This window comes from Scyliorhinus torazame, chromosome 3 (genome assembly GCF_047496885.1).
Source record: "Scyliorhinus torazame isolate Kashiwa2021f chromosome 3, sScyTor2.1, whole genome shotgun sequence".
NCBI classification, from domain to species: Eukaryota; Metazoa; Chordata; class Chondrichthyes; order Carcharhiniformes; family Scyliorhinidae; genus Scyliorhinus; species Scyliorhinus torazame.
The window spans coordinates 127791893-127809659 of record NC_092709.1 but is presented as its reverse complement, the minus strand read 5'-3'; the positions used below and the strand labels follow the sequence as shown (position 1 = coordinate 127809659).

Below are 17767 nucleotides of genomic sequence, written 5' to 3'. Positions count from 1 at the left end.
CCCAATTACGGGACGCGTGCGAGAAGATCACACCGTTCCTCCCCACCTCAGACCCCCACCATTTCTTTGCCACAGTTAGACATTAGGCGCACATGTACGGCCTGGATGAGAGAGAGCATGTAAAGCTCACAGTTCTAAGTTTAGATCCGTCAGTCGCAGCAGCCCTTCCCGACCCACAGAATGTAGGAGGAGGCACCCTTGCAGAAATGCATACCGCGATCCTGGATGCGATCGGGTGTAACCGGGGTGACCCCGTAGATGGCCTCAACAAATGTAGGCAGAAGAAATCAAAAGACACTTTGCAGCAGTCTTTGGAGACGTAGACCGCGCCCATTTGTCCCCAGACAACATGGCCAAACGGACCTGCACCCTTATCTCCCCTGCCACAGAAACAGGACAGAAAGCTTGTATGAATTATGATCCCTCAGAGGAGGCCCATAACGAGAATTGGGTAGTGAAAAGATTGTCCCGCGTTTGGGATCAATCTGTTCAAAGTAATCCCACAGTTAAGAATCCCGAGGAAAAGCAGGCCGGCGCAGATATGCAGGAAGTAAAGACAACACACCACAACCCCACATGGGTAAATGAGGGAAAGAACAGCCCCCCACCCAAGTCACAGGAGTGTTACAACTGCGGACAGTTGGGACACTTCGCAAGAGAGTGCAATGCCCCTAAAAAGCCACAGAGAGCCCAGCAGACGGGCACTCTGATTAAGAAAAAGACAGAGCCCATTCATAGCGTTAGCGCCCGTTCAGATCAGACGGACTTGACCGGAACGGACTGACGGTGTACGGGCTCCCCCAGTTGGGTCTGCGATACCCTTTGGGATAGGTCCGGACGACTGGTAGTTGCAGAAAAAATTCAGGGACAGCCTATCGAATTTCTCTGGGACACAGGAGGGTCCTGCACCACAATAAATTCCTCCACCATGTTCCAAAAAGACACGTGGCCCACTACAGCCATTATCACCCTCAGCGGCTTTACAGGCCACTCACAGCAGGGACACATCACAGCCCCTGTACACATTCAAATAGGTAACATCACCACCAAGCACCCCGTGGTTTTAGTTGACCTGCCCCACACAGCAGAACACATTCTGGGAATTGGTTTCATCAATTCCCACAACTTATCATTCGATCCAGTCAACCAGTGTGTCTGGAAGATGGCGAAATCCGCAAGAGCCCCCGCAACGCTCAACATAGGAGAGTACATGAACAAAATTAGCGCAGTAGGCAAATTTTGGTTCAACCCGACCACGCTTAGTACGGATTCCAGCTCTTTCTGTTTTTATTTTTGTTTCTAGCAATATAAATAGCTATACTATGACCACAGACTGGCACGGTATGGAAGAACCTCCTTTGAGCAGTTACATTTCTAGGAGTTAAAAAGGTTTATTAAGAATGTGAATGTTTATTCACCCATGACTCTGATGTTTGAGCTGAAACCTGAATTTCTGTGCCAGCAGCTGGTAAAACTGTTTCAGTAACAGATGCTCCCTCGTGAAATTCGCACACTAGGTAGCAGAAAGCCAAAGAATTGCATATTTGTCCAAAGCAGTACATTGTGCTTTTTAATGAATGAAGTGAACCATTTGGAAGCATTGCTCATCGGATGAATTAAATGTGCAGACATGCAGACAAACCCCGCACATACAACCAACACAAATGTACATTAAAATATTCAGAGAAGCTCCAGTACCTATCACTTTATTCTTCTTTCCATTTTTAATTGGGGTGCAGAGCAAGCTTTTTATTTGTTTGTTTGTACTTTCTGCATTTTCATTCTATCAAGCAAATGAAAATAGGGTTAAAAGCTACCGGGAATATCCAAATGTCACTAAATGATAAAATCCTTGAGCTAAATCAGTTTAAATTTGTTGAGGTTTATAAGGGCCACTTACTGTCCACATAAAACGTGCGTCCTTGTTAATGTCTGTAATATTCAGTGTTTCCATGGTGTTTTTTGCATACTTTGCAAACATATAGTTGATTTTATTTATATCATGACTCCTGTAAAAATCAAACAAATATATGTTAACAGTAGCTATCAATATTGCTGTCGATCATTGAGAGATAGTTAATATTGGCATGGCCATAAAATGTTAAATATCTTTTTTCCCTGCTGCCTTCCAAAATGTTTTGTCAGTCTAATTAAATTGTAAGCTCACCTCTATCTTTCATGTGCTCCATTTATGAATTTTACATTCATTTAGTAAATTGAAAACCAACTGGTAAATTGATTTATTTTAACAGTGCACTTGTATACAATTTTAAATACTTTATAAAGGGGCCTTGTCATCACAGTGGAGTTATACTCAGGCAGGAAAAGGCATTATAAATAAAAAAGCAATTTGTAAAAGTTTATATTGTTGTCAACACAGCTAAGAGCCCCCCTCCTTCCTGTCATAAAGCTCCCACCAGATGGGCAACTAATCTGGCATTGCTTGTTTTAAACCATCATACAGTGAAAATTGCTCGGTGTGTCACCATGGACAGCAGCCACATGATTTTTGCGAACGAAAGTAATGATGCATCATAGGGTTTAAACAATTGTTTTTATAGGAAGCGAAACATATTCTTTTTTTACTGAAAAAGAAAAGAATCTCCCCATGTTCCAGTCTTTTCTCAATGATCAGGGACTGCAGCGGTTCAAGAAGGCAACTCACCACCACCTTCTCAAGGGCAGCTAGGAATGAGCAATAAATGCCGGCCTAACCAGCGATGCCCACATCCCGTAAATTAATTTTAAAGTAGATTGCAGATGAAACAATGAAATCTTTTTTTTTTTTAAATATTTTTTATTCTCCTCCTTTTTCACATTTTCTCCCAAATTTACACCCACCAACAATAAACAATAATCAGTAACAAATATGTCAATCCCCATATCAATAACAACGATCCCATCCTCCCACCAACCCCCAAACACTAGCCCGCATGTTCACATAAACAAATGACAAAAAGGAATCAGGAATCACCCAGATTCACCATTAACACACACCGCCCCCCTCCCCCCCAACCCTCCCTCCCAACTAATGTTCGATGTTATCCAGTTCTTGAAAGTGCATAATGAATAATGCCCATGAATTGTAGAACCACTCCATCCTTCCCCTCAGTTCAAACTTAACCTTCTCAAGAGTCAAGAATTCCAACAGGTCCCCCTGCCACGCTAGGGCACAGGGTGGAGAGGTTGCTCTCCAACCCATCAGGATCCGCCTTCGGGCGATCAACGAGGCGAAGGCTACAACATCTGCCTCCGCACCCGTTTCCAACCCCGGCTGGTCCGACACCCCGAATATGGCCTCCCGAGGGCCCGGGTCCAGTTTCACATGCGCCACTTTAGAAATTACCCTAAAAACCTCCTTCCAGTAATCCTCCAGCTTTGGACAGGACCAAAACATATGAACGTGATTAGCCGCCCCCCCCCCCCCCCCCCCCGCCTCCCCCCCCCCCCCCCCCGCGGCAACGTTCACACACATCTTCTACTCCTTCAAAGAATCGGCTCATCCTCGCCCTCGTGAGGTGTGCTCTGTATATCACCTTCAGCTGCATCAGCCCCAACCTGGCGCACGAGATGGAGGCGTTCACTCTCCGGGGCACCTCACACCAGAACCCCTCCTCCATATCCTCTCCCAACTCTTCCTCCCACTTTGCTTTGATCCCTTCCAGTTGTGCCTTCTCCTCTTCCAAAATAACCCCGTAAACTACTGACACTACCCCCGTCTCCAGTCCCCCTGTCATCAGCACCTCCTCCAGCAATGTGGAGACCGGCTCCACCGGGAAGCCCTGTATCTCCTTTCTGGCAAAATCTTCGAACCTGCATGTATCTAAACATTTCCCCCTGCTCCAGCCCATACCTCGCTTCCAGCTCCTTCAGCCCTGCAAACCGACCCCTAAGAAACAAATCTTTTAGTGTACTAATCCCCTTCTCCTCCCATTTCCGAAAATTTCCATCCCACCTCCCTGGCTCAAATCTGTGGTTCCTCCGAATCGGCATTTCCCTTGACCCTGCCCCCAACCCGAAGTGTTGGCGAAACTGCCTCCAAATTCTCAATGAAGCTATTATTACCGGACTCCCTGAGTATTTCCCCGGGCTATTGGGAGCGGCGCTGTTGCGAGTGCTTTCAATCCCAACCCCCTGCACAAACTCTCCTCCATTCTGACCCACGGCCTCCATTCTGACCCACTGGAAACAATTAAATTTAACAGCAAATTATGCCTTGTGATCACATTTGTACGAAGTGCCCCTTTTGATTTAGCTTTGGTTTTCCATGGTGTGCCATATGGAGAGTCAAGACCAAATTCAGTGACAGCATTTTTGTCCCCTCTGACCTTTATGACCAGGAAGAGCCAAGCAGCAATGTCATGGGAATACCACCCTTGTTCTGCAAAGATTGCCCATATCCGAAGATATGGGCGGTACTGTGGGACAGTGGTTAGCACTCTGCCTCACTGCGACAGGGACCCGGGTTCAATTCCAAACTTGGGTGACTGTCTGTGGAGTTTGCCCTTTCTCCCCGTGTCTGCGTGGGTTCCCTCCGGGTGCTCCGGTTTTCTCCCACAGTCCAAAGATGTGCAGATTTGGTGGATTGGCCATGCTAAAATTGCTCCTTAGGGCCCAAAAATGTGCAGGTGAGATGGGGACATGGGGTTGCTGGGATAGGGCAGGGGATGGGCCTAGATAGGGTGCTCTCTCAGAGCGTCGGTGCAGACCCGACGGGCCGAATGTCCTCCTTCTGCCCTGCAGGATTTCCATGATTCTACAAAATAGGTAAGTGAGGTTAAATGGAGGATATATTTGGATAAAATGTAATGATATAATTTAGTCCCTATTTTAAAGTAATTTATTCTGTTTTAATTTTCATAATACCACTATAAATTTTTATGTCCCTATTTACAATGAAAACTGCCTAGGTAACCGAGAACACTGCTCTTGTCAGTGGTCATGATGTGGAGATGCCGGCGTTGGACTGGGGTGAGCGCAGTAAGAAGTCTTACAACACCAGGTTAAAGTCCAACAGGTTTGTTTCAAACACTAGCTTTCGGAGCACTGCTCCTTCCTCAGGTGAATTCACCTGAGGAAGGAGCAGTGCTCCGAAAGCTAGTGTTTGAAACAAACCTGTTGGACTTTAACCTGGTGTTTTAAGACTTCTTACTCTTGTCAGTGGTGGCAGAAGTGCAGCACTCCTCCTGGGAAGAGGGTGAAAAAACAGCTCAACACAGGAAATCTCCCAGTACAAAAGAATGGTCACAGGAATTTATGATTTAAAAATTTGGCAGTGAGTGCAAGGAGATGTAAGATTTTACTCGTCTCCTGGTGCTAATTTTGCTATGGGTTGCAATGGAATGGCTTTTTTCATTATTTTGTGGGCTTGGCAGTGCAAGACTCCTGATATCAGCTTAAATATGGCACATTCTTCTGTGAGCAGGCCAAGCAACAAGGAAGACGATTAACAAACTAGATTAAAGAACCTTCACAAACCACAAAGAAAAACAGGAAATATGTTTTACATTTAACTCTTATACAGGAAATGAAATATAGATTCACACACAAGAGAAGTGAAAGATATAAAAGAGTCAAACACAATTTATTTTTAAATATTGAAGAAAAATGGGGGACAAATTTCTTTAAACTCCATCGTAAATGGGAGTCCCCTTATTTGGAAATGGTGTACCCTAGTTCTCGTTTCCCCCCCAAAGCCCAAAGGGAAACATCCGCTAAGCATCCTGACACAAGTCGCCTCAAAATTCTATGGGTGGGATTCTCCGGTCCCCCAGCCGCCTGTTTCTCGGCAGCGTGCCATTTTCTGGTGGCGGTATTCTCTACTCCCACCACTTGTTAATGGGACTTCCCATTGAAGGCTCACCACATGAGCCGAACAACTGAGTCCCAACGGCCTGTGAAATCCCCGGCCTCTATGTTTCAGTAAGAGCACCTCTCGTTCTTCTAAATTCCAATGAACGTAAGCCTCCCCCCATGGAAGTCCTCACATAAGGGTTCCATGGCAATTTATATTATGCAATTTCCTTCGACTGGGAACCATCATATACTCCAATTTAAATCATAAGCTTTCCACCTCTCTTATAGGAATAGTTACCCAGGAGGGGTTAGAAGAATTAAAACCACTCCAGGGTCACAACAGTACCAACACCCCACAGATCCCCCATGGGACCCCTCAACTACACTCCCAATCCCCTCGACTACTCTCCCCAAAATGCCTAAACACAATGCACAGGAATTCCCAACCTGTTGCGTCTGGTGCTAATCTCATTGCACTGAGTGCATCACGGGAGAGAGCCAAAACAGGCTTCGTGCCAGGCATCAAGCAGATCACAAGGCTTGCAACATCCGGCATGACCTGGTCATGCCCTGCATTTAAATGAGCCATTACATGTGATTGATAAGACCATAAGACATAGGAACAGAATTAGGCCATTCGGCCCATTGAGTCAACTCTACCATTCAATCATGGCTGATATTTTTCTCATCCCTATTCTCCTGCCTTTTCCTCATAACCCCTGATCCCCTTATTAATCAAGGATCTATCTACCTCTGTCTTAAAGACACTCAGTGATTTGGCCTCCAAAGCCTTCTGCAGCAAAGAGTTCCACAGATTCACCACCCTCTGGCTGAAGAAATTCCTGCTCATCTCTGTTTTAAAGAATCGTCTCTTTAATCTGAGATTGTGCCCTCTGGTTCTAGTTTCTCCTACTAGTGGAATCATCCTCTTCAAGTCCACTCTATCCAGGCCTCACAGTATCCTGTAAGTTTCAATAAGATTCCCCCTCATCCTTCTAAACTCCAACGAGTACAGACCCAGAGTCCTCAACCGTTCCTCATATGACAAACTCTCCATTTCAGGGATCATTCTTGTGAAGCTCCTCTGGACCCTTTCCAAGGCCAGCGCATCCTTCCTCAGATACGGGGCACAAAACTGCTCACAATACTCCAAATGGGGTCTGACCAGAACCTTATAAAGCCTCAGAAGTACATCCCTGCTCTTGTATTTTAGCCCTTTCAACATGATTGCTAACATTGCATTTGCCTTCCTAACTGCTGACTGAACCTGCACGTTAACCTCAAAGACTCCCAAGTCCCTTTGTGCTTCTGATTTACGAAGCATTTCCCCATTTAGAAAATAGTCTATGCCTCCATTCCTCCTTCCAAAGTGCATAACCTCACACTTTTCCACATTGTATTCCACCTGCCCACTTCATTGCCCACTCTCCTGGCTTGTCCAGATCCTTATGCAACCCCCATGCTTCCTCAATACTGCCTGTTCCTCTACAGATCTTTGTATCATCTGCAAACTTTGCAACAGTGCCTTCAGTTCCTTCTTCCAGACCATTTATGTATGTTGTAAAAAGTTGTGGTCCCAGCACAGACCCCTGAGGCATTTCACTAGTCACCGGCTGCCATTCTGAAAAAGACTCCTTTATACCCACTCTCTGCCTTCTGCCAGTCAGACAATTCTCTATCCATGCCATATCCAGTCAGTTCCCCTGCCATATCTTTGTTTCCTATTGTTACTTCTCCAGCGACATTTTCCAGTGGTCCAGTGTCTATTCTTGCCTCTCTCTTACCTTTTATATGATAGAAAAATCTCTTCCTATCTTCTTTTATATTACTAGCTAGCTTACACTTCTTAACCCATCTTCTTCACCCTTATTGCTTTTTTAGTTGTCCTCTGCTCACTTTTAAAGGCTTCCCACTCTTCTGGTTTCCCAGTAATCCTAGCTATTTTGAAAGCTTTTTCTTTTGCTTTTATTGTGTCCTTGACTTCCCTCGTCAACGATGGATGCGTTGTCTTCCCCTTAGCATGTTTCCTCCTCCTTGGGAGGAATTCTGTTGTGCGTCTCGAATAACCCCCAAAACCCCCTGATAACTTGCACCACTCGGATGCTGCCTCGCAGTGCTGGTGGTAGGTCAGGAGGCCAGATGCTTGAGAAGGCGGCAGCGGCAGCGTCACAAAGGCTCGAGGCGGCGGCCCACGTGCAGCTGCCTGCCCCACACCCAGAGGACCCGGCTGCCCATCGGGCCAGGTAGGGACCCAGAGTGCGAGGCCTGCGATGTCCCAAGGTGTACAGGTGTCGCTGCTCCTTTGAACTGATGAGGGACAGCATGTGCCACATGAGTCGCTGTTTCCTTGCGCACATCGGGGAATCAAGGAGTGCCCTTCATCAATAGGAAGGGATTCCAATCCTTTAATGTTTAACTTGTGTGCAACACCACATGAAGATCATGTGCACGCTTCCCAGGGAGTGTGCACAACAGCCACATTCTGGGGCAGTCGGAGATACCTGGCATCTTTGAGGGGCACCCCAGGATGACTGGTTGCCTCTTGGGGGATTAGGGGTACCCACTGAGGACCTGGCTAATGACCAGTGCGAGGCCGGAGACCGAGGCGGAGACCTGATATCATAGAATCTCTACAGTGCAGCAGAAGACCATTTGGTCCATCACGTCTGCACCAGTGAAGGGTTAATTATTACATCTCAGTGTAATTCAAACACTAGAGGGCACCATCAGTTCTCAGTATAAATATCAGACTTCAGGGAATGCTGGGTAGTTAGCAAAGGGGAAAGACTGAGTACAGCACAATGAGTAGAATAGATTAGAGAGAGTTAGCACGAGGATATCAGTAGCGACTACTGGATTATTGATTACTGCTAGACAGATTCAATATTACTTTATTATTAGTTATAGAACATAGAACATTACAGCGCAGTACTGGCCCTTCGGCCCTCGATGTTGCACCGACCTGTGAAACCACTCTAAAGCCCACCTACACTGTTCCCTTATCGTCCATATGTCTATCCAATGACCATTTGAATGCCCTTAGTGTTGGCGAGTGCACTACTGTTGCAGGCAGGGCATTCCACGCCCTTACTACTCTCTGAGTAAAGAACCTACCTCTGACATCTGTCCTATATCTATCGCCCCTCAATTTAAAGCTATGTCCCCTCATGCTAGACATCACCATCCGAGGAAAAAGGCTCTCACTGTCCACCCTATCCAATCCTCTGATCATCTTGTATGCCTCAATTAAGTCACCTCTTAACCTTCTTCTCTCTAACGAAAACAGCCTCAAGTCCCTCAGCCTTCCCTCATAAGATCTCCCCTCCATACCAGGCAACATTCTGGTAAATCTCCTCTGCATCCTTTCCAATGCTTCCACATCCTTCCTATAATGCGGCAACCAGAATTGCACGCAATACTCCAAATGCGGCCGCACCAGAGTTTTGTACAGCTGCAACATGACCTCATGGCTCCGAAACTCAATCCCTCTACCAATAAAAGCGAACACACCGTACGCCTTCTTAACAACCCTCTCAACCTGGGTGGCAACTTTCAGAGATTTATGTACATAGACACCGAGATCTCTCTGCGCATCCACACTATCAAGTATCTTACCATTAGCTCAGTACTCTGTCTTCCTGTTATTCCTTCCAAAATGAATCACCTCACACTTTTCTGCATTAAACTCCATTTGTCACCTCTCAGCCCAGTGCTGCAGCTTATCTATGTCCCTCTGTAACTTGTAACATCCTTCCGCACAGTCCACAACTCCACCGACTTTAGTGTCATCTGCAAATTTACTCACCCATCCTTCTACACCCTCCTCCAGGTCATTTATAAAAATGACAAACAGCAGTGGCCCTAAAACAGATCCTTGTGATACATCACTAGTAACTGGACTCCAGTCTGAACATTTCCCATCAACCACCACCCTTTGTCTTCTTCCAGCCAGCCAGGGGTTATGGGAGAAGACAGGAGAATGGGGATGAAAAAGTATCCGCCACGATTGAATGGAGGAGCAGACTCGATGGGCCAAGTGGCCTAATTCTGTTCCTATGTCTTATGGTCTTATGGTCCAGAGGCATGGTTGGGGCACTAAGTGGGGGGGGTTGAAAGATCAGGGCGCCCTTTAAAAATGGCATCCCGATCTGCGAGTAGGAATGGTGAGCTGAACTGATCAGTGCAGGAAATGACATAAAGGGTGGCCTCGACGGGGAGTTCCTCACCGAGGCCAAAAAAATCGGCAAGTGCTGTTGAGTTGCAGGGTCTTTCTCGGTGCTGCAGGAACCAAGAAACACCACGCTCAACGCGGCATTCAGCGCATTTTAACTTGAGTCCGCTGAATCGTGCCCTGAATCATTCTTTGGGTGAATTGCACTCTTTGACTCAGCTCCTGATACCCCCACAGGAGCCGGCACTACCCTCCTCACCCAAGTAGCCCGCACACTGTTAACTGTACACCCCGCCTCCTCGGCTACCCTCCCCAACTCCAAACCAATCCACAAAACACTTTGACTATGCTCCAGACCTCCCCCCCCACAGGAACCCCTGACTACCTTCCGCACCCAATTAACCCCTCAAAACTCCCCCTAAACCCTGACTAGTCTCCCAATCTCCAAATGGAGTCTACCCCCCTCGAGTACCTTCACTGCCCACAAACATCTGACGCCCCTCCTGATACCCCCACTGAGCATCACCCACTGACCAACCGACCCCCTCACTGACTACCCATCGCTCCCCAACAATCACCGCCTCACTGACTACCGGGCACCCCTACTGACCAACCCCCACTGACCACTGGCACTCTGCCCCTCACTGATCACACCCCACTAACCACAGGGATTCTCTAACGATGCACAGCACCCCCCCCCCCCCCACCCCACACCCATGGCATCCTACACACCTTACACACTCACCTTCTCCCTGGCTTCTCAAAGTGGCTGGACCGTTAACCTACATGCTTTATGGAAGCTAGTGCTCTAAAAATGGGTCTGTCTTCACTACCCTTGACTCTCCTGCACTTGACTGAAGGCCTCATGAACCTGTTACACTGCACTATTCTCACCCAGCCCGAGTCAGAAGATCAGACGAGAAAGGTGTGGCTGCATTTCAGTGTTGGTCAGAGTTTTTCAAACTTTTATGCCTGGGACCCATTTTTACCAACCGCCGTTCCTTCGGGACCCATGCTCGTCGAACTTCACGATCCACCATCTTCACTACAGGTCAGCCTGCTTGGTCCTCATGATCTCATTTGCTTTGTTATGCAAGGTTACGTTACTGATAATAACTGCAACTGATGATTTCTGATCTCCCTGCATCCATTGAAAACAATAAAGAGGTTTGTCCTCGAAATCGCCATGCTTAGTCTTCAATTGTCTTTGAAGTTTTGAGGGTTTTAAACTTTCATTAGCCAGTGCTTCCTTGCATATAACACACATGAACTTTGCAGAGGCACAATTAATAAACCCACACCTCAAGTAATCATCTTTATGCTGCTTTGTTCCTGTTTTCAGCTTTTAAAAAATTTGTTCATGGGACGTGGGCTGGCTGTGACATTTATTGCCCATCCTTAATTGCCCTTGGGGGAGGCAGTTAAAACTCAACCACATTGCTGTGGATCTGGAATCACATGTAGGCCAGACCAGGTAAGGACAGCAGATTTCCTTCCCTAAAGGACATTAGTGAACCAGATGGTTTTTTCCTGGCAATCGACAATGGCTTCATGGTCATCATTAGAATTTTTAAATTCCAGATTTTTAATGAAATCAAATTTCACCATCTGCAGTCGTGGAATTTTTAAAAATAAAAAAAATATAGAGTACCCAATTCATTTTTTCCAATTAAGGGGCAATTTAGCGTGTCCAATGCACCAACGCTGAGAAACCCACGCAAACACTGGGAGAATGTGCAAACTCCACACGGACAGTGACCCAGAGCCGGGATCGAACCTGGGACCTCGGCGCCGTGAGGCAGCAGTGCTACTGACTGCACCACCGTGCTGCCCCTCCACCGTGCTGCCCCTTTGGTGGGATTTGAACCTAGGTCCCAGAGCATTACTCTGGATCTATGGTTTACTAGTTCAGTGACAACACCGCTAAGCCGACGCCTTCCCTTCATGGGTTGTTCACCAGAGGCCCTGGCGTTCACAACAGCACTGCTGGCAGCTGCAAAATGTAGGAATCTCTCGCGCCTGACATCAGTGTACGGGTTGCGTGATCTGCTCTCTGCCACTGCTCCAGGCAGGAAGACTCAAGCGATTTAAAAAAAAAATCTGCTCCTGGGTCAGCACGCTGACGTCAGGAGGAGACGTTCTGCCCCGCTGAGCTCCGGGCCTGTGCCGCGCTGAGGGGGCACGCATGCGCGGGACAGCCGACATTCAGAAAGTCAGTCATGGCCGGCATTTTTAAAAGCCGGTTGCGCCTTTGACCACATCTTCCTGTGATCTGGAACGCCGCATGGCCACGCGATCCTCCCGACACCTGCCCACGACCCACGGGTGGGTCGTGACCCTGAGTTGAAAATGACTGGTGTAGGGAACTAGAAGCAGAGTGGCAGTCTGACTGTGAATTCTGCTTCACAGAAGATTCAGTTCAATTATATGATGGCAGTGCAGATGATGTGCTACAGCTGGAGCATGTGGGAACTGGTGGGTGGAGATGAAGAGGAATTTTTTTCTCTGTCTTCTAAAGAATGCTGAATGGGCTGTGTAAGTAATGGACCAGGGCATTGCTTACTCCTGGGGAATCAGCATTGTGTGCATAGTGCTGGCACTGCATGCATGAATTTCTTCAATAAAGTTTTTTTTTAATGGTCTGAAGCCAGACAGCTGTTAAACTATGGCTGCATCCCTGAAATGTTTTAAAAACGTACTTTGGATTGGTTCCTAATGAACCCACAAGACCTTTAGCTAACTTTTTTACCGCAGTGAGCCTGTTTCACAGCCTGTTGAATGGCGCACACTTCCCCCCACTAGCGGGAAAATGGCGGAGGGTGGAACTGGAGATGTTACTTGTGGTCACTTGTCTTTGCGGCCATTATTTTTCCCTCATCTCGCCTCCATTTGGACTCAATCGGGTGCAGGAAATTCTGGCCCATTGTGTTAGTGTCAATTCACATCACCACCACTTCATTGCAAGCGTGGATGAATTGTCTCCTGAACCAATTTGTTTCAATGGTTCTCAGTAATAATCAACTTGATGGCATCAACTTTATAAATTTGCAACAATATAAATCCACTCACCCTGGGAAGCTTGGGAAGAAATAGTTACACCTGAATTGCTTTTTCATTCTTGTCATAATATACATCTATGTATATAATGGAGTGCAGACAGGCAGTGATTGACACACAGGATGACCAGTAAGCACACAGAACAGAGCATCCAATCACCAGACAGGACACGACCACTATAAAGCCAGAGGGCACCAGTTTTCCCTCTCTCTCGGGACCCAGCCTCTGAGACAGTCAGAGTTAGTGAGCTGGCCAGTGCCTACACCATGTGGTAGCTAGTAAGTCTGGTTAGGCTAGTATCAGGTTTCCAGTCAAGTCAGCATAGTGTCAACCCACAGTTGAACACGTATAATAGTTTAGATGTTGAATAAAATCGTGTTGCATCTGATCAAGTGTTGGAGGTCTGTCTCTCGCTATACTGCATCAAGTGCAGTCCACATCGACCCAGCCTCCCAACACATCAATTCTTTATTTTTTTAAATGATGACCATGGGTTTTTGAATGTCCTTTCCACTTGTACTCCATGGAATTAGCATGATGAAAATAATCAGCTAAAGAAGTTGGTGAGGACTGCCAAACCTTAAAATGTTTTTATAAATACTAATACAGAGCCTAGTTTGACACTCACTGGGAATTTCTCTGCTTGCTTCAAAACATGTCAAGTAACCTGTTGCAGACACTGGAAATCATCTGGTACAATAACAAAATGTTCTTATTGTTTCCTTTCATGAGTTCCTCTAGGGCTTTTTCTGAATAAAATAAATTAGATTTAAGCTTTAACTGCAGCTTTGATGCTGGAATAAAAGCTCTGCGGCTAATTATTGTTAAAGCAAATATCATCATTTCTACTTCAGTTTCCGTGCTTCATAGATGGATGATTAATGAGATAGTCTTTTACCTCCTCTGGAACTCTGCCAGATCTTCCAGCTCTGCGGAATTCATGTGAAAGACACTGCAAAATGAATCCTGAAAATGCAATTAAATTGCAGAATTTATTTTCAATGCAGTGAAGAGATAATTCTGTAAAAGAAGCATGTGTTACAGGGATGTGAAACCAAACACCTTTTAAAGATCTATCTAATCAAGCTCCAACCACTGAGGGTAAACTCACTCTCCTTTCATTCCAGTTTAAAGCTTTGAGGGAAGGAGACTGTTCAAAAACCATCCCTGGGGGAATAAATGTCAGAACAGTGGATGAACAGTTCCCTTAATTCATATTACACGAGGGAGAATTTTTCACAGAGCTGTCCTTTGTTTTTGTCAAAGGAGAAGATGAAATAGCCACATTTCTTTTATAAAGACACATTAAAGGGGAGCATGGTGGCGGTGGTTAGCATTGCTGCCTCACGGCACCAAGTCCCAGGTCCGATCCTGGCTCTGGATCACTGTCTGTGTGGAGTTTGCAGGTTCTCCCCGTGCTTGCGCGGATTTCGCCCCCACAACTCAAAGATATGCAGGGTAGATGGATTGGCCACGCTAAATTGCCCCTTAATTGGAAAAAATGTTTTGGATACTCTAAATTTATTTAAAAAATAAAGACACATTAATATATTTATCACAAACTGTCTTCAAAAAATAAGAAGAACAATCAAATAAACCAATTTCGAGCCATAGTACTGCAAAAATGTCATGATAGGATTAAAGAGGGGACTATATTATAGGGTCAGTTTAGCTCACTTGGTTAGACAGCTGGTTCATGATGCAGAGTGAGGTGTACAGCACAGATTCAATCCCCATACCAGCTGAGGTTATTCATGAAGTCAAATGACCTCAGGTCTTGCCTGAGGTGAGGTGATCCTCAGGTTAAATCACCACCAGTCAGTTTCCCCCACTCAAAGGGGGAACCTTTGGTCATCTGGGAATATTGTGACTTTATCTTTATCTATATTATAGATTCATGAAACAGAAGCTGTTAAGTGTTTTGATCCACAGTCCTACTATTATCACAATGCTCACATACTAATTGAAGTGATTTTACCTGATAAATTTATCTTGATCTACTACTAATGTGAAAAATAGACCCATTCTGGGCTTGGTATTCATGTATTGTAAAAACATTGGACGCGATTCAACTAAGTGGGAACAAAGTCCCACAACGAGTGTGTTTAGCTGTGTGCTTCCCGGTGCTCGCATTGCTGATAAATACATGGTTTTACAACGCCACTGGCGTTAAATAAGGGGCCTCAGTGGGGAACATGCGGCCGAGGCCGCACATAATCCCGTTTTCTACACTGAAGAGCTCCGCTCGTTGAATCTCCAAGGGGCCCGACGTGGCCACCGACTCCCCGCACTCCCCCAAGCCCAAACGCACTATGGTAGGGGTCCCGGCCTCCTGCGCCCCCCCCCCCCAACACCCACACAGGGCAGCCCTAGCCTGATCGTCAGCGCACAAAAAATGCCAGCTTGGCACCAGCAACCTGGCACCCTAGAAATGCCACCTTGGCATCCAGGCAGTGCTACCTGGGTGCCAGCCTGGCAGTACCAGTGCCCAGATGGCACCAGCAGTGCCAGGTACCAGCCTGCCCAACGGGTATGCACCTGGGGCCTTTGATCCCCTGGGAGACCCCCACAAATGCCGTTCCGCCTGGTCCCTGTTTGTAGAGACCAGCGCTGAATGGCGCTCGCCCGATGTCTCCAAGGCAAAGAGGATGGATACCAATGCCTCAGTTACCTCAGGAAACTGCATATTAGCGTGAGACTAGCAGTCTCGCTCTAAAATGCAGATTTGCTAAAGAGTGATCCCGCCAATGCAACGTCTTGCAAGATTGCTTTAGATCTTGCGAGGCGTCGCGAGCTGGGTAGATACCGGGAGTGGGGTCTCCCGGCCTTGATCGGCCATGCTGCACCATGATGAGACGCTTTTCGGGCACAGCGTGGCTGTTGGAGCGCACCCACTATTCGTGTTTGTATGAAATTCCTTTTTTTCTGCTGTTTAGTCGAAAATATTATCAATTTTAATAGAATCACAGAATAATACAGTGCAGAATGAATGATTGAATGAAAATCGCTTAAGAGGCCCTTCGGCCCATCGAGTCTGCACCAATGCATAAAATGGCCTGACCTGCCCACCTAATCCCATTTGCCAGCACTTGGCCCATATCCTTGAATGTTCCGACCTGCCAAGTATTCATCCAGGTACTTCTGGAAAGGATGTGAGTCAACCCACCTCTACCACCCTCCCAGGCAGTGCATTCTAGACCGTCACCACCCTCTGGCTAAAAAGGTGTTTTCCCAAATCCCCCCTAAAACTCCCACCCCTCAACTTTGAACTTGTGTCCCCTCGTAGCTCACCCTTCAATCAGGGGAACAGCTGCTCCCTATCCACCCTGTCTATGCCCCTCATGATCTTGCAAACCTTGAACAAGTCACCCCTCTGTCTTCTCTGCTTCAGAGAAAACAACCCAAGCCTATCCAGCCTCTCTTTATAACGTAAATATTCCATCCCAGGCAACATGCTGGTGAATCACCTCCGCACCCCCTCCAGTGCAATTACATCCTTCCTATAATGGGGTGACCAAAATTGCCCATAGTATTCCAGCTGTGGCCTCACCAAAGCTTCATCATGACCTCCCTGCTTTTGTAATCCATGCCCCATATGCCTTTTTCACCACCCGATTAACCTGCCCTTCTGCCTGTTATAATAGCATAATGCCTGTTAATTTAATAATCTTTATTGTCACAAGCAGGCTTACATTAACACTGCAATGAAGTTACTGTGAAAAGCCCCTAGTCGCCACATTCCGGCGCATGTTCGGGTACACTGAGGGAGAATTCAGAATGCCCAAATTACCGAACAGCACGTCTTGCGGGACTTGTGGGAGGAAACCGGAGCACCCGGAGGAAACCCACGCAGACACAGGGAGAACGTGCAGACTCCGCACAGAGAGTGATCCAAGCCGGGAATCGAACCTGGGACCCTGGTGCTGTGAAGCAACCGTGCTAACCACTGTGCTACTCTGCCAAAGAATTTCTTAGGGCCATGCTAACCTGTTTGTTGCTAATGAAGTAGATCACAATTCCCATTCCTTTGTATCCATCTGTCATATAAGAATTTAATAGACTATGTCAGGCCTGCACTTAAGACAGGACAGTTTATTGATCCATGATTAGCCATGACATGAGTGTGTGGGAGAGGCTCGATGGACAATCTGAGTCTTCAAGCAATTCTCAAATTCTACATGACTATTTTTTCATAATGCTAAAAGCAGTGATAGTTTTGGGCTACCTTGTCAACACCAGTATTTTCCAGCTGACTTCTGCTAAAATCTGCTTTGTTCTGTGTATCTTCTATTATTCTCTGAGCTGTTTTTGTCCCATGCCTACTTTGACTGCATGAAATACCACAAATTTCCAAAGAAAAGCAGGTTGACCATAAGGAATTTATGGCAATACTCTTTAGTCCCCATCCACCAGCCTCTACAGGGATGGTGATGGGGGTAGGGTGGGGGAGGGTGAATCTCTGCCCTCATAGGCAGCCTGACCAACTTACAAATGGCAAGTATATCTATCCTTCCTTAGATAAGGAGACCAAAACTGTACTCAATACTCCAGATGTGGTCTCACCAAGGCTCTATACAATTGCAGCAAGACCTCTTTACTCCTGCACTCAAATTCTCTTATAATAAAGGCCAACATGATCAGTTGCCTTCATAATTCCTTGCTGCACTTGGATGTTAGCTTTTGGTGACTCACGAACAGCAACAACACCAAGGTCTCTTTGGACATCAACACTTCCCAATCTCT

General features: G+C 46.5%; 1 protein-coding gene across 4 annotated transcripts in view; it reads right to left on the bottom strand.

The window, feature by feature from the left end:
• The window catches only part of pde5ab (phosphodiesterase 5A, cGMP-specific, b), a 225694-nt gene that overhangs the window by 118731 nt on the left and 89196 nt on the right, over positions 1-17767 (bottom strand). For all 4 annotated transcript variants that reach the window (XR_011940169.1, XM_072496192.1, XM_072496190.1 and 1 more), the window contains exons 7-9: positions 13923-13990; positions 1901-2009; positions 1699-1783 (exon numbers count right to left, since the gene is read on the bottom strand). Coding sequence is in view for 3 of the 4 variants with exons in the window: in XM_072496192.1 (XP_072352293.1) it covers positions 1699-1783; positions 1901-2009; positions 13923-13990 (262 nt within the window). In the remaining variant the exon portion in view is untranslated. The remainder of the gene's footprint in view (positions 1-1698; positions 1784-1900; positions 2010-13922; positions 13991-17767) is intronic.